The 26,546-nt window shown below is 44.0% G+C and overlaps 1 protein-coding gene across 1 annotated transcript in view; it reads left to right on the top strand.

The window, feature by feature from the left end:
• LOC100460177 (guanylate cyclase 2G-like) overlaps positions 1–23,058 on the top strand; it is a 50,505-nt gene extending 27,447 nt beyond the window's left edge. The window contains 9 exon segments of the mRNA XM_054522857.1: positions 2,030–2,198; positions 4,858–5,013; positions 11,295–11,368; positions 11,370–11,482; positions 13,909–14,049; positions 14,937–15,129; positions 16,949–17,123; positions 18,180–18,278; positions 22,952–23,058. Of these exon segments, the coding sequence (XP_054378832.1) occupies positions 2,030–2,198; positions 4,858–5,013; positions 11,295–11,368; positions 11,370–11,482; positions 13,909–14,049; positions 14,937–15,129; positions 16,949–17,123; positions 18,180–18,278; positions 22,952–22,989 (1,158 nt within the window). The 3' untranslated portion in view covers positions 22,990–23,058.
• The last annotated feature ends 3,488 nt before the right edge of the window (positions 23,059–26,546 follow it).

Raw genomic sequence — 26,546 nt, 5'->3', positions numbered from 1 at the left:
TCGACACCCAAGAAGTGGGTTTAGGAGCACAGTTTTAATAGGAAAAAGAAAGAGAAAGGAGAATAGCTCCTTCTCCTGTGAGAGAGAGGGGGCCCACAGTGAAGTGCACCAGATTTTATAGACTGGCTTGAGGAAGCGGTGTCTGATTTACATAGGGCCCAAAGATTGATTGGACCAGGTGTGACGTTTACATAGCCAGCAATGAAGCTGGCTTCCTCACCTTAATCTTCTATTATGCAAATGGAGTCTTTGCCTGCCTGGCGCCATGTTGCCTGCTCCTTACTGTATGCGTGGTTTACAAAGAAAAGGGACGATGGAGCCCCTATCTGAACATGCCTAGTCCCTAGGTAGCCCCTTTCCTATTAGCACAACTGCAGGCATTCACCCATGCAAGCTTCTAACCTGCCTTTCTATGTCTGCAGCTTGATTTTACAGGCTGCTCTTTGTTAGAAAATGATTTGGGGGCTACCACGCGTGTCCGTATAGAAGACTACCTAAACAGGCTTTGTGTGAGCAACAAGGCTGTTTATTCACTTGGATGCAAGTGGGCTGAGTCCAAAAATAGAGTCAGTGAAGGGAGATAGGAGAAGGGCAGCTTTATAGGACCGGGATAGGCGGTAGAAAGTTACAGTTAGAGGTGGTTATCTATTGTTAGCAGGGGAGGGGGTCACCAGGTGTATGGTGGGGAGATTATAAGACCCATTTTCCAGAAGAAGAATGTCACAGGGTCGGTTGATCAGTTGGGGCAGGGTAGGAACAAGTCATAATAGTAGAATGTCGTAAGATGGGTTAATTAGTTAAGGCAGGAACTGGCTGTTTCACTTCTTTGTGGTTTTCCAGCTACTCCAGACTTCTTGGCTCCTGCAGGCCATCTGGACATATATGTGCAGGTCACAGGGGTTACAATGGCTGAGCTTTGGCTCAGAGGCCTGACAGGGGCTGCTTTTCATTGAAAGGAAAACCTTACCAAGGACTTCCATACACTCACTAAGTGTCTAACTAATTTCTTTATTAACTTTTATTTATTTATTTTTATTTATTTATTTTTTTTTTGAGACGGAGTCTCGCTTTGTCGCCCAGGCTGGAGTGCAGTGGCACAATCTTGGCTCACTGCAAACTCTCCCTCCTGAGTTCAACTGATTCTCCTGCCTTGGCCTCCCAAGTAGCTAGGATTACAGGCGCGGACACCATGCCTGGCTAATTTTTGTATTTTTAGTAGAGATGGGGTTTCACCATATTGGTCAGGCTGGTCTTGAACTCCTGACCTTGTGATCCACCTGCCTCAGCCTCCCAAACTGCTGAGATTCCAGGCGTGAGTCATCGTGCCCAGCCTCTTTCTAACTCTTACATCACTGGTGCCCAAGAGGCCCAAGACCCTGTCCCTGGGTTCACTTCTCTGTTCAGGATGTTCCCCCACCCCATTCCTCTCTGGGACCTCCTCGTAGTCCCTCCCACACATGACTTCACTGCCCCTTCTCAGTTAGTTTGTGTCATTGTGTAATTACACATTGGGGTTGTGTCATTGTGCAGCAGGAGTATGTGCTTTGACCCTCCTTCCTCCCTCTTCCCTCCTCCTCCTTTTTATCTCCCATCACCCAGGGCACAGGAAACAGGAAAATCTAGTTAAAAAAAAAAAAAAAAACAAGAAGAAGCTGGACTTCTAACCCAATCCCACCTGGGTTTATATCCCAGCTCTGGTCCTGACTTCTTGGGAGCGATTTAACACTCCAAATTTACTCATCCTAGCCTGATCACTAGGATGTATTTATTTTAAGCTGGCCTGGCCTTCTTGGCTTCACACTAAGGAGCTGGAAATAGTTTTCTCCATTTTGGGTGTCCCAGCCCCAGTTGACTCCAGGGACAAGGGGCTATGCTGGTGGCTCCTGAACAAATGAACACAGAGATGGGCGCATCCCCTGCCCCAGGCCTCTCTGTCGGTGTTTCTGTTCATCTGTCTCTCTGCCTCGGTTCCTTCCAGCAGTGTTATCAGCATCTGGTCTGCCTCATTTGCTCATTTTCACCCTTGCAGGGCATGCTGTTCCTCCACAGGAGCCCCCTGGGCTCCCACGGCAACCTGAAACCTTCCAACTGCCTGGTGGATGGTCGGCTGCAGGTGAAGCTGTCGCGATTCAGGCTGTGGGAACTCAAGCATGGCTGAAAATACAGAACATATGATGAGACAGTGACGGACCACTCAGGTAACCTTTGGTTGATCTTGCACCCACTAGCTATTGGCAGCATGGTCAGAGGTTCCTGGCTCCATCTTTGCTTCCTGATGCTCATCTGTACAGGTATCCACAGGTGGGCCTTCCTCTGGAGCTGATGATATGTGGCTGTTCTGTTCAACTGAGGAGAACGAGAAAAAAAAAAAAGTCTCTGCAAGTGGCATGAGTTCATGGGGTGATGTCTGGGTTTGGAGACTGGTTCTTGTCCTAGCTCAGTTGGGCCACCTGGAGCAACCATTGCCCCTCTCTTTAGTTCTGTTTGTTCCTTCCCACATTTATCCTATGTTCTCAGCTTAGAACATAAGATCTGCCAGATATTTCAGAGATAATCGAGTTCCATAGTTCTCTCTCTTCTAGGTGCCTGGTCCCTCTACCCCCAACCAAATATCAGCCAAATCAGAATATCTGAAGATGGGGTCTTGGCATCTGAATTGTTTTTTAAATGCTCACAAGTGATTCTGCTGTGCATCTGAAGACAAAACCACTGCCTCAAGTCCACTTTTCCCTTCCATATGTGCCAAGTGGGGTTCGATGACTCTTCTTACCTGTCCAGTTAATTGAATGCCTTGGATTCTTACCTCTGCGTGTATCCTGGGCTCTCCTGAGACCAATGTTCTCAGCCCTGATCCCCTTTTTGTTGGAGCAGTATGTCACCAGCAGCTTTTTTGTGTCAATTTGGGAGGTTTCTATAACATATGATAGGATGATGTCTTACAGAAAGACAAGGGGGATGGGAATGGTGGCTTATGCCTGAAATCCCAGCACTTTGGAGGCTAAGGTAGGAGGATTGCTTCAGTCCAGGAGTTTGAGACCAGCCTGGGCAACATAGTGAGACACCCCCCGCCGCCCCCACCATCTATACTTAAAAAAGAAAAATTAGCTGGTGTGGTGACATGTGAGGCTGAGGTAGGAGGATCACTTGAGCCTGGGAGGTCAAGGCTGCAGTGAGCTGTGATTGTGCCACTGCACTCCAGCCTTTAGAGACCCTGTCAAAAAAAAAAAAAAAAAAAAGGACAGGAGGAGAAATTTTGTTTTTATTATTAATTAATTAACCAATTAATTTTGAGACAGAGTCTCATTCTGTTGCCCAGGCTGGAGGGCAGTGGCGTAATCTTGGCTCATTGCAACCTCCACCTCCTGGGTTCAAGCAATTCTCATGCCTCAGCCTCCCGATGTAGCTGGGGATTACAGGCATGCACCACCACGCCTGACTAATTTCTGTAATTTTAATAGAGATGGGGTTTCCACATGTTGGCCAGGCCAGTCTTGAATTCCCGGGCTCAAGTGATTTGCTCTCCTCGGCCTCCCAAAGTGCTGGGATTACAGGCGTGAGCCACCGTGCCCGGCCAAGACCTGCTAGCAGCTGTCCTAGTTCCCCTTCTGCATCCTCTAATATATATATTTTCTTTTAATGACTATGACCTATAATGACATAAGCCTATAGACTTCGCTGCAAAAAAAGGAGGTGTGTAAAATATCTAGAATAGACCAATAAATCTATAGAGACAGAATGCAGGTTTGTGGTGGTTACCAGGGGTTGGGGGTCGGGAGAACAGGGAGAAACTGCTTCATGAGTAAGGAGTTTACTTTGGAGTGATGGAAATGTTTCAGAGCTAGATAGAGGTGGTGGTTGCACAACATTGTGAATATGCTAAGTGCCACTGAATTGTTCATTTAAAATGGTTATTTTTCTTTTTTTTTGAGATGGAGTCTGGATCTGTTGCCCAGGGTGGAGGGCAGTGGTGCAGCCTCGACTCACTGCAACCTCTGCCTGCTGGGTTCTAGTGATTCTCCTGCCTCAGCCCCCCGAGTAGCTGGGATTACAGATGTGTTCCACCATGCCCGGCTAATTTTTGTATTTTTATTTTTATTATATATTTATTTATTTATTTGAGACAGAGTTTCACTCTTGTTGCCCAGGCTAGAGTGCAATGGCGCGATCTTGGCTCACCACAGCCTCCGCCTCCTGGGTTCAAGCGATTCTCCTGCCTCAACCTCCCCAGGTGCTGGGATTACAGGCATGCACCACCATGCCTGGCTAATTTTGTATTTTTAGGAGAGACAGGGTTTCTCCATGCTGGTCAGTCTGGGCTTGAACTCCTGACCTTAGGTGATCCACCTGCCTTGGCCACCCAAAGTACTGGGATTATAGACGTGAGCCACCATGCCCAGCAATTTTTTTATTTTTAATAGAGGAGTTTCACCACGTTGGCCAGGCTGGTCTGGAACTCCTGACCTCAATTTATCCTTCCACCTCGGCCTCCCAAAGTGCTGGGATTACAGGCGTGAACTGCGCCTGGCCTAAAATGGTTAATTTTATGTTCTATGAATCATACCACAATTGTTTTTAAAAATAAAGGCAATACAGAGAAGGAAAATGAACATGAAAACCAGCTGTAATTTTAGTCTTGAGTAAACTACCGTTAACGTGTTAGCGTACATCCTTCCTGCTAATTTTCTCTATATTCACACACACGGACCCCTATTTGCTCTTCAAATCAGACACCATTGGGGCTGATGGCTCAGGTCTGGATGCCTTCCTTTCTCCTGTGCCCCCAAGGATGAAGAGGTGGCTTTTCCTGTTTTGCCTGGCAGCACCCTCACTCCATGTGGACATCCCATTGCTTTGCAGAGCTCTACTGGACTGCCCCAGAGCTGCTGTGGCTCCCGGAGGTGCCCTGGTCGGGTACCCCGCAAGGAGATGTTTACAGCTTCGCCATTCTGATGAGGGAGTTGATCTACCATTGGGACCACGGGCCCTTTGATGACCTCCATGAGGCACCGGATGGTAAAGCAGGACAGCCTGCTTCGGAGGTTTTGGTCGTGTGGGCTAGCTTTGAAATGCTGGTTTTTAAAATTAATTGTTTTATGAATATACAATTTATTCCATTATTTTTTATTGAAAAATTCATGCTCTTTCCCAGCAAGCAGACTCAGAAAAAAATTAAAGAAAAATAAAAATTCATATTCTTTTTTTAAATTAGAAAATGAATTGCATTTTGGTTACCAAAAAAATCAAGGGACCCCAAATTATATAACTTATTTTGTTACAGCAGCCAGAGGGATCCTATTAGAAAATGAGGCAGGTTATGTCACTTGCCTGTCAGAAGCCTCCCGTGGCTTCCCATCTGAGGAGTGACAACTAAATCCTCCTCATGGCCTACAAGACCACCGGAGGCCTCGAAGTCCTGTAACCTCTGTGGCCTTGTGGATTAGTTTCCTAGGGGGCCATAACAGTGACCACAAGCTTGGTGGCTTGAAACACCGATGTTTATTCCCTGGCAGTTCTAGAGGCCAGATGTCTAAAGTCAAGGCGTTGTCAAGGCTCTGCTCCCTCCAGAAGCTCTAGGGAAGTTTCCATTCTCTGCCTTTTCCAGCTGCTGGTGGCTGCCCCAGCATTCCTGGGTTTGTGGCCACATGGCCTCAACCTCTGGCTCCGTCTTCACATTGCCTCCTCCTCTGTGTACTTATCCTGGCTGTGCCACTTATGAGGACATTTGTCATTGGATTTGGGGCCCACCCCTATAATCCAAGATGACCTCCTCAACCTGAGATCCTAAACTTAATTCTATTTGCATATTTGGTTTATATCCCCTTTCCCAAATAAGGAAACATTTGTAGATTCTGGGGATTAGGATTTGGACATTTCCCTTTAGGAACCACAGTTCAGCCCACTGCACCTTCCTACTGTCATCTCTTATGGCTCATTCCTTTCAGTCACACTGGCCACCTTCATGCATCTCCAACATAGACAAATCCATAGATACAGAATGCAGGTTGGTGGTGGTTACCAGGGGTTGGGGGTCAGGAGAACAGGGAGAAACTGCTTAATGAGCAAGGGGTTTACTTTGGAGTTGTAGAAATGTTTCTACCACTCTAGACACATTTCTACCCCAGACCCTTTGTGTGTACTGTTCCCTCTGCCCAGACACCTCTCGCCTCATATTCCTATGTACAAATTTGCCCCATTCTTTCTTAAGGGCTACAAAATTTTTCACTGTGAGAATATGCCATAAATGGTACCTTGATACACATTTTGGAAATTGCTGCAATGAGCAGCTCTATATCTTTGCACACATGGTGAATGTTTCTTCAGGCTAGATTTCTAGCCATGAAATTGAGGAGATAAATATATTTTAAATATATTCAAAATCCATGATAAATGCTGTTCAGTTGTCCACTTACAAAGGACATTGTCGGGTTTTTTTTGTTTTGTTTTGTTTTGCTGGGTTGTCTCTTAATGGCTGATGCCTGGATCTCAGCCCGAGATTCTGATATCATTGGTTCGGGGTGCTGCCTCAGTGTCAGGGTTTCAAAGCTCCCGGGGTGATTGTAATATGTAGCAGCTCAGGCTGCTTGGAGAGAGGATACCAGTGTGAGTGTGTACACACTTAAGTGTGAGTTTCTAAGTAAACTCAGCCCACTTTCTTGATTTTTTTTTCTTGCTTTGCCTACCATTTGTAGCCTATCCTCAGTGGTCTGTCTCAAGCCTCAGTGTTAGATCATTATCTATTACCTGGAGACTTTTTGAGTCAGGAGCCCGTTGTGAGGATATGCAATTGCTTTTAGACGAGATTCCAGTTTCTAATTTCTGGCTAAATAAAGCAGAGGTGAGATTAATCCAAAAAGGGTAACTCAAAATCCAAGTGCATCTGACTTTGGCGTCAAGCACACACACAAATATTCCAAGACTGAGCCCAGGCAGGAGCCCACCCACAGTCCCTCAGCCCCATCACCGCCTAGGTTTTGCCAGTTGGGGTCTGTAAGGGAAGATACTGTGGACAATCAATGTATTTCCCCTTCCTTGTTGAGCTCACAAAATTAACTGAGAGCTGGCTACATGGGACTATGTATCCACAGGACTGCAACCAGGAAGAGTACAGTGTATACCTAATTTATGGGCAAACAATTCTTCAATTAACTTCTGACACTTTCCTACAAACAAAGCTTGTACTGGGAACTGAGTAGCTATTGATTCTCTGGGCACGCAAGACCCATGGTTCTCAAACTTCGGTAGACATCAGAATCACCGGGAGGCAATTCAAACACAACATTGTTGGGTTCCACTCTGGGGTTTCTGACTCAGTAGGTCTGGGGTGAGGCCTGAGAATGTGCATTTCCATCACCCTCCCAGGTGATGCTGATAAAGCCACAGCTTGAGAAGCACTGGCCTTGGTCCTTGTGGTCCTTGGACCAGCAGTATCAGCATCAGCTGGAAACGTGTCAGAAATGCACATTTTCAGGCCCCACTCCTGACCTGCTTCATTGGAAACTGTGGAGGAATTGGTCCAGAAATCTGTGTTTCAGCAAGCTCCCCAGCGATTCTGATGCACATTGCCAAAGCAAATGAGCAACAGTGCTAACATGTCTAGTAGACGGTTAAAGATTATAGGATGGAAACAGCTGGTTAGAAGTTACTAGGTAATTCACACATATTCTCTGAAGTGCAGACCCATGGGTCCGAATTTGCTCTCGAAGTCCTATATCATTTTTCTGATTCTTTCATGCATTTCTTAGAGCTAAACACAGAAAGCAGAAGATGCCATAGTAATTCAGTCACTGCTTTTGAAGCCATTGCTGTCTCATGTCTCAAATTGTACTTCATTTGGGAAGTAAAACACAATTTTCCAGAGTACTTTTTTTTTTTTGAGATGGAATCTCTCTCTGTCGCCCAGGCTGGAGTGTGATGGCGTGATCTCGGCTCACTGCAGCCTCTACCTCCCGGCTTCAAGCACTTCTGCCTTGGCCTCCTGAGTAGCTAGGACTACAGGCATCCACCACCATGCCTGGCTAATTTTTGTATTTTCAGTAGAGAGAGGGTTTCGCCATGTTGGCCAGGCTGGTGTTGAACTCTTGACCTCAAGTGATTCGCCCACCTTGGGCTCCTAAAGTGCTGGGATTACAGGCATGAGCCACCGTGCCTCCTAGAGTGCTTTTTAATGCACATACTTTCGGAATACTTTTAAGCATTAAACATGTACACTTAAACAAGATGACATTTTATGCACAGTTTTGTAACCTGTATTTTTTTATTATATTAAACTAACAGCCATATATTATTCAGATTTCCTAGTTCTTACCTAATGTCCTTTGTCCTGTCTCTGAACCCCATCCAGGGTACCACATTATATTTGGTTGTCATGTCTCCTTCAGCTTCTCTGGGAAAATTTCTCAGACTTTATTTTCAATGACCTTGACACTTTAGAGGAGTACTGGTCAGATACTTTGTAGAAGTTCTTTCATATGGAATTTGTCTGATTTGTTTTTCTTTTCTCATGGTTTTGCGTATATGTGTTTTGAAGGATGACTGCACAAGTAAATTGTCCTTTTCATTGATTATTGCTGTTGATGTTGACCTTGATCACTTGGCTGGGGAAGTGTTTGTCAATTTCTCCACCATAAAGTTGCTCTGATTTCTCCCTTCCATACTTAGTCTAAGGAGAGAAATCTCTATGTGAAACCCACACTTATGAGTGAGGAGTTGGGCTGGGCGCAGTGGCTCACGCCTGTAATCCCCACATTGTGGGAGGCCGAGGAGGGCGGATTGCTTGAGCCCAGGAGTTTGAGACCAACCTGGGCCCATAGGGAGATCCAGTCTTTACAAAAATACAAAAATTACCTGGACATGGTAGCGTCCCAGCTACTCTGGAAGCTGAGGTGTGAGGATTGCTTGAGCCTGGGAGGTGGAGTAAAGATCCTGCCACTGCACTCCAGCCTGGGCAACAGAGACCCTGTCTTAAAAAAAAAAAAAAAAAAAAGGAGAGAGAAAGAAAAAAAAGAGTGGGGAGTTAGGTTCCACCTTTTTGAGGAGGGAATACTTGGAATTCTTCTCTGTGGGAGATTTGTCTACTCTGCCCATTCATTTATTTCTCCAAGTACTTATGTCAGTATGGACTCATGGATATTTATTTTATCCTTTGAGTTATAACTGAATATCACTTTATTTATTTTGTGGCTTAAATTGTTCCAGTTTGGGCCATTCAGTTTCAGGCGGCTTCTGTGTCTCTTTGACATGTAGCCATCACTGTGGTGTCTTGTCTTGTTTCTGCGTATTTCCTTACTTTCTGGTAAGAGAAGAAAGTCTCATTTTGCACATCCCTGCACCAGTGCTAGAAGCAACCAATTCTCTCCAACAAGCCCTGGCTGCTTTTGTTAGAGAAAGGTATTAGAAAGTTAGAGCTGACACTAGATACGCTCACTGCTACCGGAGTGTTGTTGCTTATGGGCCCTCTCAGTGGACAGAGTAGGGAAATGAGTGTGTGTACTAACCTGTATGTATACATATCTCTATAACTACACATGCACCCATACACATATATCTGCATCTACATTAAACTAAACATGAGTTCCCATTGACTTCTCCAAATCTAACTCATCACCATCATGGTTCACTGCAGTCTTCCCAATTACTTTTCTGTAAATTCCAACATTGAGATACTGGCTCCCACCATCCACCATCCATGTACTTTGTTCAATCCCTGTGTGTGTGTTCAGTGATTTTAGACTTGTTAATCTGCATCCCCATGAGAAACAGTTTTACCAACTAGAGTACGATGATTATGAATAGTTCCTTTTGTCTTTAGCCTTAAAGTTTCTAGTCATTTCACAAGCGATGTAGGTCAGCATTCTTTCTCACTCATCCCATTCTGTAAGGTTATGCTATATATTTGTAACACTGTTAGATTATTTTATCGCTGTTTGCATTTTATCTTGGGGTTGCCTAATTTCCCAATTGGTATTTTTTAAAGTTTGCTTTCCTTATGGCTTACTTTTGTGCTATAAAGCTCTATGGGTTTTGGCAAATACATAGTGTCATCTATCCACCACTATAGTATCCTACAGAAAAGTTTCCTCATCCTAAAATTATCCCCTGCACTTCACGTAGTCAGCGCTCTCTGCTCCCCAAACTCTTGGAAAGCACTGATCTGTTTTCTGTCTCTAAAATTTTGTCTTTTCTAGAATGTATATTTCCTTAATTTCTGGGAAAACAAGAAAGTCTCATTTTGCGTATCTCCTGCCCCAGTGCTAGATGCAGTCAATTCTCCAAGAAGGCATGACTTCTTTTGTTGGAGAAAGGTATTAGAAAGTGAGCGGATAACGAGGTCAAGAGATCGAGACCATCCTGGCCAACATGGTGAAACCCCATCTCTACTAAAAGTACAAAAATCAGCTGGGCGTGGTGGCGCATGCTTGTAGTCCCAGCTACTGGGGAGCCTAAGGCAGGAGAATCGCTTGAACCCAGGAGGCGGAGGTTGCAGTGAGCGGAGATCATGCCACTGCACTCCAGCCTGGGCAATAGGACCAGAGTCTATCTCAAAAAAAAAAAAAAAAGAAAAAAGAAAGGAAGAAATGCTAGATATGCCCACTGCTGCTGGCGTGTTGTTGCTTCTGGGGTGCCGTGTAAATAGAATCATACGGTACACAGCCTTTTCTGACTGGTTTCTCTAACTTAGTAATAATGCACGTAAGACTTATCCATGTTGTTGCACACACAGTATTTTTATTTTTATGCCAAAACATGTATACATTGTTCTCAAAATATTATTTTCTTGACAACCTCTGGTTAAGCAGAATGTTTAATAAATGTCAGTAGGAACCAGTGAAGAAGTGGGAAAAATTAGGTTTACAAAATCGGACAGAGAGGCAGGACATGATGGTAACATTTATTATCTGTTAAATTAGCATTTCTGCAACATATTACAGAAAATTTAACAAAATTGCATGAAGCACGCTTTGGGGGTTTCCAACACGAAATGCCTGTACATTCCTGAAATCATATAGAGATATGCTGCTCCTCAAGCAAAGTTCTATTTTAAAAAATCTTGATTTGAAAGCAAATTAATTAGGAGGGTGTTTGTTTATATGTTTTTCATTAGAATTGTTCATTTTCCAGGCAGATTCTCAGAATATTCCTATTAAAATATCCAGATTACTTTGGAATTCTAATCTGTTCTATTTGTTTAAAAACTCAGTTTACAAATATAAGAGCACAATTACTATTGAAAATTAAGTGTAGTAAGTGGCACAAAGTTCTGATGTTTGGCTATCTAAACCCAACATGAATTTCAGAAATCATCAACCGAATGAAAGACCCTGCAGCAGCTGTCCCACTGCAACCTTCCCTGCCCGAGAAGAAGGGCGATGAAGGGCGATGAAAAGTTCGTGGCCATGGTGAGGGCATGTTGGGATGAATCTCTGGAGAAAAGACCCAGTTTCTCTTCCATCAAGAAAACTTTACGAGAGGCCAGTCCCAGAGGGTGAGTTAGATGTGCAACAGATATTTGCTCTCACTCAGTTAACCATGAGGATTTTAGAGCTGCCAGGTATGGTGGCTCATGCATGTAATCCCAGTGCTTTAGGAGGCTAAGGCAGGAGGATCCCTTGAGGCCAGGTGTTCAAGACCAGCCTGGGCAACTTGGTGAGATTCTGTATCTATAAAAAGTAAAATAAAATAAAAAATTGCCAGGTGTGGTGGTATGAGCCTGAAGTTTGAGTTTCTTAGGGGGCTGAGAATTGCTTGAGCCCTGGAGGTCAAGGCTGCAGTGAGCTATGATTGTGCCACTGTACTCCAGCCTGGGTGACAGAACGAGACCCTGTTTCTAAAAAACAAAACAAAACAAAAATTAAATCTATATGGCTGTGATTAGTTCTATGTGACTCATTCCCTTCCTCCCTCCCTCCCTCCTTTCCTCCCTTCCTTCCTTCCTTCCTTTCTTCCTTTCTTCCTTCCTCATACACTCACTCAGTGCTTACCATACACAAAACACTGTACTACATGCTGGTTACAGTGGAGTGAGAAATTTTCCCTTTATTTCATAAATGCCACAAAAATGGATCAGATATTAATAATTCTACTGCCTTCTTTGTCTATCTCAGATGTCACTAATCAATTAAGGCACTTGTTTCCAGGGAGTTTTGACATGGCTTCAGAGTCTTTTTCAAATCAGCATTCCAAGGGTTAGGCTAATCAATTTGGACTGGACTGTGGGATAAAAATTACTCACCACCCGTAGAGTAGGTTATGACTTAAATTATGCATGCCTCTCCAACAACTTTCTCAATAGTAGCTTCCTTTACACCAGATAATTGTATCATCTTTTAGTACATGAATTTAGGAAGACATGCCCATGCTTGAGTTGGTAGAAAGAGCCCCAGGCTAGGAGTCAGGTGTCTACTCTTAATTTGGACCTTCAGCTATGCATTATTTGAAAAAAAAACCAAAACATTTTTTGGGGTCAGGGTCTCGCTCTGTTGCACAAGCTGGAGTGCAGTGGCATGATCTTGGCTCACTGCAATTTCTGCCTCCTGGCTTCAAGTGATTCTCATGCCTCAGCCTCCTGAGTAGCTAGGACTGCAGGTGTGTGTCACCATGCCTGGCTAATTTTTGTATTTTGAGTAGAGACAGGGTTTTGCTATGTTGGCCAGTCTGGTCTCAGACTCCTGACCTCAGGTGATCTGCCTGCCTTGGGCTCCCAAAGTGCTGGGATTATAGGCATGAGCCACCGCATCTGGCCTCAGCTATGCATTCTTAACACAATAGCCCTGTGTTCTGCATTTCCAAGCTCGTAATAGTTTTTAAATTTTAAAAATTATTTTTAAATGATTTTTAAAACTAACAAGTGAGGCTGGGTGTGGTGGCTCAAGCCTATAATCCCAGCACTTTGGGAGGCCATGGCGGGTGGATCACCTGAGGTCAGGAGATTGAGACCAGGCTGACCAACATGGTGAAACCCTGTCTCTACTAAAAATACAAAAATTAGCTGGGCGTGATGGCACACACTTATAACCCCAGCTACTCAGGAGGCTGAGACAGGAGAATCGCTTGAACCTGGGAGGTGGAGGTTGCTGTGAGCTGAGATCGCAGCACTGTACTCCAGCCTGGGTGACAGAGCAAGACGCCATCTCAAAAATGTAAGATAAAATAAAATAAAAAAATAAAAGATAAAATTAACAAGTGAAACGTTTATATTTATGGTATACCATGTGATGTTTCGGAATACGTATACTGTGTGGAATGATTAAATCAAGGTAATTAACCTAAAGGTACATCTTAAGTAAGCTTAAATACATCCCCATATTTTTTACTTAGAAAATATTGACCTCAATGTTATGACAAATCTGTTTTCGTATGTGAGTCTAGGGCTCCTCATCTGAAGATGAGGAATTTAAAAGAGTTCTCTGAAGACCCTTCAAAAACAAAGGACTAATAGAATCTAGAAGTGCCCCTTACATTAGACCGTCTGAAAAGAACGACCCATCCCGAAATCTGCATTCTCAATGTCTGTTGGGAGGTGGGGAACGGGCCATTGAAGGCCACTATTTGTTGAGTGCCTGTGGCCCTAGACGTGACCCTAGACACTTTATGCATGTTATCTCCCTACGTCCTCAGAACAACAATGTGATCGTACGTACATGAGATACGCGTGATTATCTTCATTTTCCAAATGAGTAAAGCGAGGCTCAGAGAAATGAAGGAGGCAGCTTAGAGGGCTGATGAAAGGCAGGTTCTGTCCTGTCACGCGGCTGCAATGCCATTGTCACTTCCCCGATGTCCGTTGGCAACCCTTAACTAGGACACCTGAAAGGCAAGAAATATTTTCCTGGAATGTGTAGTTGTAAGCTTTGTTCCACTGAGGCCCTAAGGGTCTTGGGAGAAAACATCAATGTCTGGTTTCTTTTAAAGCCGTGTGAGCATACTGGCCAGTATGATGAGCAAGCTGGAAGTCTATGCCAATCACCTGGAGGAAGTGGTGCAAGAGAGGACCAGCCAGCTGACTGCAGAGAAGAGGAAGGTGGAGAAGCTTCTGTCCACCATAGTGCCCAGGTATTCGGAAGCACTGGGGCCTGGAAGCTGCGGCATCACCATCTAGCAGCCCCACATAGGGGGGATTATTTCCATGACTGTTTTTCTAAGAGAATGTCAGGTTCTTCTAAAAGGGGTCAGGCATTTTTTTTTTGTGTGTGCAGTTTGGTACACCTGTAAAGGGAGATAGAGGCAAAGTCTCCTGAATCCGTAGAAATAGAGGCTGTAGTCGGTCTTTTACGTGGAGGGTGGTGGATGCAGTAACGGGAGAGTGGTGGATGCAGCAACAGGAGAGTAGCCACTAGATGGCGCCCTCGTTTCACGAGTCCGACTAATTGCTACCTCCCCTGTATTTGATTGTAGGTCCAAAACCTCCACACAGTTTAATATGTACCTGTGGCTTCACGTTCAAATATTGCTCCATGTTTGGTTCTGTTTCTATATGTTCACTCTCTCAACACTTGGCAGAAGTATTTGCTGTTAAAATTCCCGTGCGCTTCTTGCATGTCTAGACCAAAGAAGCAGGGACAGGGATTTTTAATGAGATTGGTTGACTGAAATGAAATTGATTTATGGATTGGTGAATGATTATATTCCCTTCCACAACTGCAGAGTCTTTACACCCTAACTCTGTAACCAATATACATAAAGAAAATCCTTTTTGTGAAGAAATTATGTGACCCTCTCTCCTACTCCCCCACAATTTATACACATCAATTAAAATATCTCTTTAGAGAGAATGCAACTGGAGAAGTGGATGTTAAAAGAATTCCTCTAGAAAATGAATTTTGTTAACCAAAAACTTAGCCATTGAAGCAAAAGGACCAATGAGGACAACTTTGCAGGAGTCTGTAAGAGATGAGATGAATAAGATCCCATTAAAAAATGATCCGTTTCTCTGGTTTCAGCTTCATTGGAGAACAACTCCTAGCCGGAAGGTCCGTGGAACCAGAACATTTCGAGTCTGTGACAATCTTTTTATCTGACATTGTTGGATTCACAAAGCTGTGTTCTCTCAGCTCCCCTTTGCAAGTCGTCAAGCTCCTCAATGACCTGTACAGTTTATCTGATCACATCATCACAACTTTTGATGTTTATAAGGTGAGATGCCTCATCCTGACTGTGCGATCACGCGTGCTCCTTGCGGGCTGTCTCCGGGGCATGATGGAGAATGGAACTCATTCCAGACATCAGCCAGGAGGAAGCTCCATTTCAGTCTATGTCACTTCATGGCAGAAACTCCATATTTTATTTCTGTTTGTCTTCTTGGAAGATGTCTTGATTAGTCACAGATGTATGTGCTTGTCAAAAATCACCAGTTTCCTGTTTCCTTCCATTATTTTATCTCACAGTAAACACTTTTTAAAAAGAGGCATTGACCTTCCACTGGCTAATTCCTTCCCGTCTTTCCTAAATACATTCCCTTCAGAGGCAGAGAGGCTCCTGTTTACTGTCCTTCAAAGGTTGTCCTTGGATCTTGTGTGGGTCTCACCTCTGTTGTCCTGATCCTTAGCAATTAAGAGTGAAGAAAGACTCCCAATTTTAGACTATCAGACTTGTGGCTAAAAGGGGGGCAGCAACAATTCCCTGCTGGTTGCTGCTCTGGGAGATAGAAGGACATGGTCACCTAGAGTGAAAACCATTTTTGATGTGGAATACAGAAATGTTTTGGCTCTTCATGACTGCCGGGTGGTGGTGCTGATGAGGGCTGCTTTCTGTGTGTTCTGACTCTTTAGAAGGGATCAGATCATGACTCCAGGGATAGTACCGTTTGCCTGTGCTCATACATGCCTGGTGGGTAGCCACAAGCGCACCAGCACTGACCACAATCCCAGGGCCCTGTCTCTGCCTGTGGCCCTGGGGACAGCGAGATTTGGGGGACAGTGTGGTCATATCATATATCTCAGTGACACAGTGACACGTCTTCAATGTTTATCTCCCAGTGTTCCCCACAAATGATGCCTCTGTTCAAGGGTGAAAGAAAGGATGGTATAGATAACCTTTAAGAGCAGATCACACACACCCAAGAAAACCAGAACCTGCCCTGCTTAGGAGGACATCTTCTGGGATTTTCCTCTTAGTATTACCTTCTCAGTTGTGTTTTGCTTGAGCTCATATTAAAACTTAGTTTGTATTTCTAAAGGACATTATCACGGTAGGGAGAGGAAACCCGGAAGCAGGTGAGGCTTGTCAACTAGTTGACTTTGCGTAATTTCAGGGTCACCAGGACGGAGGTGTTCTTACCGTCTGGCTAATGCCTGAAATTCAGCCTTTACCACATCATCTTTGGATTCTGCTAAAATGCAAATGTATCTGGAAAGGGCTGTAACTTTAAGCTTCTACTTGTCATTTATTTCTCTATTGTGAATGACACATCTGAAAGCTGATTTTATTAGGAGGATGGAGGGGGAAGAGGACAGACAGGCAGATACATACATTTTATATATATATATATATACGAATGAATACATTTTGTGTAATGTGTAATGCATACCCATGTATAAATGTCCTAAGAGCCCTTGTGCGGGGCATGGACATTTCAGGTTGGGTGAGATGGTCTCTGCTTGACGGATCCACCTCACGCTTCAAGGTTGACTCTCTTTGCTCCCTGTCTCACTGGTTCGGAATTTCAGCTGGGGAAATATAGTCACTGCTACTATCGGATTTCAGAGGAGGAAAGAGTGACTGTGGGGAGGGAGGCTCGGGGAAGGAGGGTGAGGGGCCTTCGTGGAAGAGCCATGACAAGGGCAGGAACTGAAGAAATGCTGGAAGTTGCATGGGGTGGAGGTCAGGGAGTGTGACGCGTCCAAACATGGGGCCTCAAGGTTGGGGACAAAGGAAGGGCCTTAATCTCTGACCCCACCCCCACCCTTGGCCTCCCTCATGGAAAGCAAAGGTCACTCTGTCACTTTGTTTTCAGGTTGAGACCATTGGAGACGCATACATGGTGACTAGTGGACTCCCTATCCGCAATGGAAGCCAGCATGTGGCTGAGATTGCCACCATATCCCTGCACTTCCTCAGTGCCACCATCTGCTTCCAAATTGGGCACATGCACCAGGAGAAGCTCCAGCTTTGGATTGGCCTCCACACAGGTAGACAAAACTGATGGCCTGATGGTCCAGGGATGGCAGCAGGTAGTTCTGGGTTCCACTCCTAGGTCCAAGGCTTTTAGGAACCTGGACATTGAACAGTAACATCTTTAGGGGAAATAAAAGATTGAATTGTCTCTGCATGTGTGTTTCTATTTAGCTAGGTTGCTTGGTAACAACAAGGACACACAATGGCTTCAATGTATTCAACCAAAAATAAGGACTGGGTGCAGTGGCTCATGCCTGTAAGCCTAGCAATTTGGGAGGCCGAGATGGGTGGATTGCCTGAGCTCAGGAGTTTGAGACCAACCTGGGCAACATGGTGAAACCCTGTCTGTACTAAAATACAGAAAACCAGCCAGGTGTGGTGGCAGGCACCTGTAATCTCAGCTACTCAGGAGGCTGAAGCGTGAGAATTGCTTGAACCTGGGAGGCAGAGGTTGCAGTGAGCTGACATTGTGCCACTGCACTCCAGCCTGGGCAATGAAGCGAAACTCTGTCAAAAAAAAAAGGAAGAGACCAAAACCCAGGATGGATTCTATAGGGCTACTTTTCCTCCATGCCTCAGCGTCAAATGCCCTTTGATGTGCTCTGTGTTTGCCAACTCATGGGCATGTGATCTGCGCAGAAGTGGTCCATGCTTGGTTTCACACTCTTCTGTCACTGTCTGGAAATTCTTAGTCATTTTTGCACAAAGTGTCCTGTGTTTTCACTCTGCACCTGTTCCAGCAAATTCTGTAGCCAGTTAGGCTACCTATCTTCCAAGGCTCAACAAAGATAAAACCTGATCCTCGGTCAGAATGAATTGCTCCCACGTCTGTACCACTATTGGCATTGTTCACAGCTCTAGTTCATGAGTGACACCGTCATTTAATGATGATGTCGCTTTCCGGCAGGAGTTTGTGGGTTCTGTGGGTTTCCTTTCTGTAAACCCTAAAACCTATTGCCAAACTTTGCCCCAAGAGAGTGCATCACTACATTTGTTCATTTGATGCGCATCGTAGAGTCCAGCCTCGGGCAATGCAGAGCAGTTATGGCCTTTGGTTCTTCACTCTTTAGGTCCTGTGGTGGCTGGTGTGCTGGGGATCACCATGTCCAGATACTGTCTGTTTGGAGACACTGTGAACATGGCATCCAGAATGGAGAGCAGCAGTTCACGTGGGTATCACTGACAACACTTTGTAAACACAATGTTGTTATCTCCCTCCAGGCCCCTAGCTTTAACCAGGGGATACTTTTAGAAGATGCATTGCTTTTTGCCTACTGTTTTCCATCTGGAGGATAAGATCATTATCCACTTCAGGCAACACCGATCACATGCTTTATAGACAGGGTTTTGTACTGTGCTCTTTTAGAACCATGCAAATACACATAGCCTCCTTTTTTTTTTGACTTTCCATTTTAAGCAATCACACGCACATATAATCACTTAAGAGAAGGAGTTGGAAAACTTTTTCTTTTTTTGAGATGGAGTCTCACTGTGTCACCCAGGCTGCAGTGCAGTGGTGTGATCTTAGTTCATTGTGACCTCTGCCTCCTGGGTTCAAGCGATTCTCCTGCCTCAGGAGTATCCCTTGTAAGTAGCTGGGATTATAGGCATGCGCCATCACACCCGGCTAATTTGTGTGTGTGTGTGTGTGTGTGTGTGTGTGTTTAGTAGAGACTGGGTTTCGCCATGTTGGTCAGGCTGGTCTTGAACTCCTGACCTCAAGCGATCCACCCACTTCGGCCTCCCAAAGTGCTGGGATTAGCTGGCGTGAACCACTGTGCCTGGCCTGGAAAACCTTTTCTATACAGGGCCATATAGTAAATATTTCAGGCTTCAGGGGCCATAGAGTCTTTGTTGCAACTACTTAACTGCTGTTGTAGCTCAAAAGCAGCAGTAGACAATATGTCAATTAACAGGCATGGCCATGTTCCAATAAAACTTTATTTGCAAACACAAGTAATGGACTGGATTTGGCCCATAGGTGATAATCTGCCCTTCTCCGAGGTAGAGTATATTCTTGGTGTTACAGAAGAAATCTATAGCCAGGACCTCTGGGGAATATTACATTCTTTTGCTTTATAGTAATTTTATTGCATTACCATTGCCAGGCACTCGTATGCCATTTGTCAGTTGAGACGTAAAAAAGAATTACTCAGTGATGTAAGTTTCAAAAAGGCTTAGATGATTAACATTGTTTTATATTGTAAATTTTCCACAATATATAAAAACACATTCGTTGTTTAAGTTAACTGAGTCTCAAACAAGAATTTTTTTTTTTTTTTTTGAGATGGAGTTTCGCTCTTGTTGCGCAGGCTGCAGTGCAGTGGCGTGCTCTCGGCTCACTGCAACCTCCGCTTCCCAGGTTCAGCCTCCCCAGTAGCTGGGGTTACAGGCATCTGCCACCATACCTGGATAATTTCTGTATTTTTAGTAGAGACGGGGTTTCACCATGTTGGCCAGGCTAGTCCCGAACTCCTGACATCAGATGATCCACCCACCTTGGCCTCCCAAAGTGCTCGGATTACAGGCGTGAGCTACCACGCCCAGCTTTCTTTTTTTTTTTTTTTCTTTTATTATTATTATTATTATTATTATTATTATACTTTAGGTTTTATGGTACATGTGTGCAATGTGCAGGTAAGTTACATATGTATACATGTGTCATGCTGGTGCGCTGCACCCACCAACTCGTCATCTAGCATTAGGTATATCTCCCAATGCTATCCCTCCCCCCTCCCCCCACCCCACAACAGTCCCCAGAGTGTGATGTTCCCCTTCCTGTGTCCATGTGTTCTCATTGTTCAATTCCCACCTATGAGTGAGAATATGCGGTGTTTGGTTTTTTGTTCTTGCGATAGTTTACTGAGAATGATGATTTCCAATTTCATCCATGTCCCTACAAAGGACGTGAACTCATCATTTTTTATGGCTGCATAGTATTCCATGGTGTATATGTGCCACATTTTCTTAATCCAGTCTATCATTGTTGGACATTTGGGTTGGTTCCAAGTCTTTGCTATTGTGAATAATGCCGCAATAAACATACGTGTGCATGTGTCTTTATAGCAGCATGATTTATAGTCCTTTGGGTATATACCCAGTAATGGGATGGCTGGGTCGAATGGAATTTCTAGTTCTATATCTCTGAGGAATCGCCACACTGACTTCCACAAGGGTTGAACTAGTTTACAGTCCCACCAACAGTGTAAAAGTGTTCCTATTTCTCCACATCCTCTCCAGCACCTGTTGTTTCCTGACTTTTTAATGATTGCCATTCTAACTGGTGTGAGATGGTATCTCATTGTGGTTTTGATTTGCATTTCTCTGATGGCCAGTGATGGTGAGCATTTTTTCATGTGTTTTTTGGCTGCATAAATGTCTTCTTTTGAGAAGTGTCTGTTCATGTCCTTCGCCCACTTTTTGATGGGGTTGTTTGTTTTTTTCTTGTAAATTTGTTGGAGTTCATTGTAGATTCTGGATATTAGCCCTTTGTCAGATGAGTAGGTTGCGAAAATTTTCTCCCATTTTGTAGGTTGCCTGTTCACTCTGATGGTAGTTTCTTTTGCTGTGCAGAAGCTCTTGAGTTTAATTAGATCCCATTTGTCAATTTTGGCTTTTGTTGCCATTGCTTTTGGTGTTTTAGACATGAAGTCCTTGCCCATGCCTATGTCCTGAATGGTAATGCCTAGGTTTTCTTCTAGGGTTTTTATGGTTTTAGGTCTAACATTTAAGTCTTTAATCCATCTTGAATTGATTTTTGTATAAGGTGTAAGGAAGGGATCCAGTTTCAGCTTTCTACATATGGCTAGCCAGTTTTCCCAGCACCATTTATTTGCTTCAAAGAGAATAAAATACCTAGGAATCCAACTTACAAGGGATGTGAAAGACCTCTTCAAGGAGAACTACAAACCACTGCTCAAGGAAATAAAAGAGGATACAAACAAATGGAAGAACATTCCATGCTCATGGGTAGGAAGAATCAATATCATGAAAATGGCCATCCTTCCCAAGGTAATTTACAGATTCAATGCCATCCCCATCAAGCTACCAATGACTTTCTTCACAGAATTGGAAAAAACTACTTTAAAGTTCATATGGAACCAAAAAAGAGCTCGCATCGCCAAGTCAATCCTAAGCCAAAAGAACAAAGCTGGAGGCATCACACTACCTGACTTCAAACTATACTACAAGGCTACAGTAACCAAAACAGCATGGTACTGGTACCAAAACAGAGATATAGATCAATGGAACAGAACAGAGCCGTCAGAAATAATGCCACATATCTACAAGTATCTGATCTTTGACAAACCTGACAAAAACAAGAAATGGGGAAAGGATTCCCTATTTAATAAATGGTGCACGCCCAGCTTTCAAACAAGAATTTTAATCCTCTCTCTTATCTTGTAAGTAAAGGTTTTTAGGATAAACTTTGAAGCTAGAGCTGCTTATAAAGGATCTAGACCTGATTCTAATTGCATTTCTGGTTACAAACAACATTTTCAGTAAAATGTCCCAGCTGAGGAGCCCAGTGAACTGCCCTCCATGGGGATTACCTTGTATGCTGAATCAGTTCTGCCTTCTGTTTCCAAACTGAATGCACTAAGGTTTTGAGCAGGACTCAACAATGATTGAGCAATGTCAGAATGGTTGAGAATCCCAACCTAAGAGTCCCAGACTTCAGAGAAGTCATCTGTGGTTTGCTTAATGAAAAGTCCTGGTGATCAGAGAATTCAAGCAGTGTAGGTTCCCTCTCCAAAGCAGCCCCTACCCCACTGACACTCCACTGACAAGTTGATAACTAAGCAGTGACTAGTTTATGGCAGCTCTCCGGATTCATGTCTGTCAGAGAGCACTGCAAGTGCCCTGGTGGCATTGGGAGGGTACGATTTGCAAAAGAGAGGCACCATTCCAGTCAAGGTAAGACCAGGCCAACTGTGCCCCGCCTGCCCCGTTTGGGTCTCCGATAGAGACGTCGAGGAACTTAGCGGGATGGATGCATCTCCATGGAGTGATGCATGGAGACCTCTAAGGTTCCCCTGGAGGCACTCATGACTGCCAGATCTTCTACCTTCAGAGGAGAAGAAGTTCCCTCAAATGATCAAACGTGAAATCTTCAACAGAGAACACCTTAACTCCCAGCTAAACCAACCCCTTAGGGAATGCTTTCTTTCCTTTTTTTCTTCTTTTTTTTTTTTTTTTGCTACAAATGGTCCCCTAGCTTCCTCTTGAACACCCCAGTCCAGAAAAAGAAGTAGAAGGGAAGGCAGTGGCATCAACTCCCCAGTTTTGCTTAGCCTGGCCTTGGCGTTCTGTATTCAATCAACTGACTTCAGTAAGAGGAAGATTTTTCTAGAAGGCGGCATTTAGACATAGCTTGGAAACCATTCGTGCTACTGACCAGCTGTCTGAGTTTGAGGGCTTGTTTTTGTCATCGGCAAAGTGGGGGTGGTGATAATACTGTCCTTGAAGGGTGGATGTGAGAAGTAAATGTGGACATGGATGTGAGGCGCTTCACTGGGTGCCCCACTCATACTAAGAGTGCGATAGATTTTATTATTATTTTTAAAAGATTTTCCTTGCAAAAAACTGTAGTCTCCATGGACTGTTACCCCCTAGGACATTGCTGCCTGGCCATGCAGGCTTATCAGCAAAGCCCAAGAAAATCAGTTTAAGATTTTATCTGTAAGGAGGCCTTTTGCTTGTGGAGGGAGGGAGCTCCCACTGTCCCAGCAAGTAAGACAGACCTCAGACATCTGCCCAGAGGCCATGCATTACAGGCAGCCTGCCAGCCCCACGCCAACCCTGCCAGCGATTCCCCAGGGCCTTCCTTTGCGTCCCACAGGGCAAAGGAGAGCAAACAACTTTCTGGTTGAACGATAAAGAAGGCTTTACTCTTCCACTCCCCGAATTTACTGAGGAAAAAGCCAAAGTGCCAGAGATATTGTGAGGTGAGTATTTTCTTTCAAGATGTTTGTGGAGTCACATGAAAGTCTTTGGGGACCCTTCTTCGAGACGCAGTCAATATCCCATTTAAGAGGTGTGGTTCCGGGGCATCGATCCAGTCTCCCACTAGGGGGAGCCGTCTAGCTGGCCCCCGCTCTTTCAACCCCTGCCCCACCCGTGTTTGCTCCCAGCCTGTGCCTCCAGCAAATGCAGACTTGGAGGAGCTGAAGATGGTGAACTCACTTCCTGGGGTGCCAGGGCTGGCCTGTGGTCTCAGCCCTGTGCAACTGCCCTAGCTGCCAGATATTTACAGCCCATTAACTTGAGAATTTGTAGTGAACCCAGTTTCATTCGGCAGAAGGGGAAAGTGGAGAGGATGAAGCCTGTCTTTCTTGTGCAAGATGCCTGCTCTCTAACCTTTGGTGCTGATTTTCCTTATCAGCTAATCAGCTTGCAAGGAGATGGGAGCCCATATCTGACAGCATCTTGAGAATGTGTTCAGGAAAAAAAAGCTCTAAGGCATGAGCAGCCCCCGAAATCCAACAGGGCCAAGGCTATTTCAAGCAGCCAGGCCCTCTGCAGTTATTGGAAAGCCTGGTTCTGAGCCCTGAGTTACTGTGAGCGGAGCAGCTCCCAAATGCATAATGCCCTCTTCCCAATGTATTGCCTAATTTCTCTCCTATTCACCGAGCAAAAACTCCTGCAGTCAAGGCTTGAACGTTAAGTAGAATTTCTCAGTCATTTTTGAAGAGTTTAATTTAAAAAAAGTTCCAGTAGACAAAGACGAACCCATCCATTCCTGCTACGATGGTTTTCCCTTCTACATAATGAATAGGATTCCATGTTGTTTTATTGAGTGGATCTTTTAATAGATTTACTGAACCGCTAATGCATTTATAGTACTTCTTTCTTCATCTCTTGCAACTCCTCACATCCAGATATCTTTCGTGTGGTTGCTCCTGAATCTGGCAGAGCAATTTGAATGAAATATTGTGTTTGAGACCTTTTCCTGTTGAACTTCCCGTGACAGAAGGAGCGAAAATCAATGAGACCAGAAATAGTTTCTTTCTTGCTGGGTCTCTGAGCTGCCTTTGCTGAGATACTTTTGAGACCTGTATGGGAAATAAACTACTTTTTGGTTTATTGAAGGCTTTTAACACCAAATTATTTAAAAGATTTGGTGGAATTCTTGCCTTTCTTTAGGAAGAGGGACACAAAAGCACTTTCACTCCCCAAATAATCCAGTCTTCATTGAGCTCTTAAGCATTTCCATTAGCAGTATTTTGCTTCTGCCCGGAGAGGGAAGACTGAATTCTACATCCATCACACGCTCTGTTTTCTATATGAAAATTCTGTTTTCATTGTGGTAGGCTTTGCTCCTCCCCAGAGGCCTTCAGCATTGGGGACTGAAGGCTTTAGACTGATATGTAAAAGGAGAGAAGGCAGAAGGCATTTATGTGAAGAGGAGAGGAAGGCTTTCTCTTGCTACTTTAGCATGGAGACAGTAAGCCAAATTTATCTTCTCATTCCCCATAACTCCTTTTCTTGAGATAATGGCTCTGGATCCCAAACACCTTGCTCAACCATGAAAGGAAACAAGGCCACCTCTGCTATGAGGCCTCCTAGAGAGCTAGGATAGTCCGCATCCATCCATCCATCCATCCACCCATTCATCCATCTATTTATCCATCCATCCATCTATCCATCCATCCATCCATCTATCCATCCATCCATCCATCCATCCACCCACCTGTCCACATATTCATGTGAACATTTCTTTAATCCAAGGAGCATATATTAAGCACTTACTCTGTGCCATTCTGGGGTACACAAGAGAATATGAACTTTCCCTTGATCTTTAGCTTGCAGTCTAATTAGGGAGAAGAAAGCATAATTTCATTGCGTGAAGCAATATTAACGACTAATAGACCTATATACAAATGCGTAGCAGTAACTAAGCAATCCATCACTGTGACATTAAAAGACCATTAGAAAATAATACACAGATGAAAGAATGGGGCCAGGTAAGGCAGTTGCCTATTATTAGCCTGTCTTTGTATTGTGTGTGTGTGTCTGTTTTTCTTCCAGCCCTAGCCCATGTGCTTATGTAAGTTATGTTCATGTAATATAGATTTAGTTCTGCCTTTCTTATTGAACATCATAACATAAACATTTGGCATCTAGACACACATACACACAAAAACACATGTGTGCATAAGCAGACATCCACGTGCACACACATGCACATATATATATGCACACCCTCATATATATACACACACACATGCATACATACACATATGCACATGGAGAAAGAGAATGAGAGTGAGAGTGTCTTTATGGATCACAACTAAGAATTTTGATAAGAACACTTTTCTAAATCTATATTCAGTATTTTTTCTGTGTCAGCTAAGGATACCTAGGGGAGAATTACTTTTCTTCTTAATGTTTCTACTTGTGTTTAGAACTACCGAGAATTTACAAGAGATTGTTTTGAGAGTACTTTGTCTTATTTTCTCAAAGGAGAAGTTATGAGACAAGAAGGGTAATCAAACATCATGAGGTTGTTAGTTAATGTCAAATCAAAACACATCCAGTCACTGGTGAGAGACATTCGGGCTCTATAGGCAGGGATGACCCAAAAGACCTTTTCCCCGAAATGTTAATCATACAGATAGGCTTTACCTCCTTGCATCAGAAACCCAATACTGGGAGTTTTTTAAATGTAAAGGTAGGATAGAATAATTAGAAGTCTGTGGAAGGCCAGATGCAGTGGCTCACGCCTGTAATCCCAGCACTTTGGGAGGCCGAGGCAGGCAGATCACGAGGTCAGGAGATCAAGACCATCCTGGCTAACATGGTGAAACCCCGTCTCTACTAAAAATACAAAAAATTAGCTGGGTGTGGTGGCGGGCACCTGTAGTCCCAGCTACTTGGGAGACTGAGGCAGGAAAATGGTGTGAACCCGGGAGGCAGAGCTTGCAGTGAGCTGAGATCGCACCACTGCACTCCAGCTTGGGTGACAGAGTTAGACTCCATCTCAAAAAAAAAAAAAAAAAAAAAAGTCTGTGGCATATGTGCGAGTCTAAGAAGCTCTAGAAACCCCTGAGAGAATTGGGGAATTAGCTGTCAACATGATATATTAACACTGTAAACTGTAGTCACAGGTTATTTATTTTAAGGCATTTTGTTTATTCCATAGCACCAGGTAGAGATACAAGATCATAAAACACAATGATGAAATACAGCAAAACTAATACAACATTGGTTTATTCTGACAGCAAAGGATTTGAACATGGCTATGAATATGCTATTTAAGAGTTTTCTACTAGAACCAATAAAATATGTCTTCTGTTTTTCCTGACTATAAAAACCTGAATTTACAGAAAGAAGAGATCCTAAACTCATTGGAACTCCAGCTTAGAGACCAAGTCTAGACCAAATTGAGTCATTTTACTCTAGCCTATTACTAAACAAACATACACTTCATGTAT

This window comes from Pongo abelii, chromosome 8 (genome assembly GCF_028885655.2).
Source record: "Pongo abelii isolate AG06213 chromosome 8, NHGRI_mPonAbe1-v2.0_pri, whole genome shotgun sequence".
NCBI classification, from domain to species: Eukaryota; Metazoa; Chordata; class Mammalia; order Primates; family Hominidae; genus Pongo; species Pongo abelii.
This window is presented reverse-complemented; position numbering and strand designations above follow the sequence as displayed.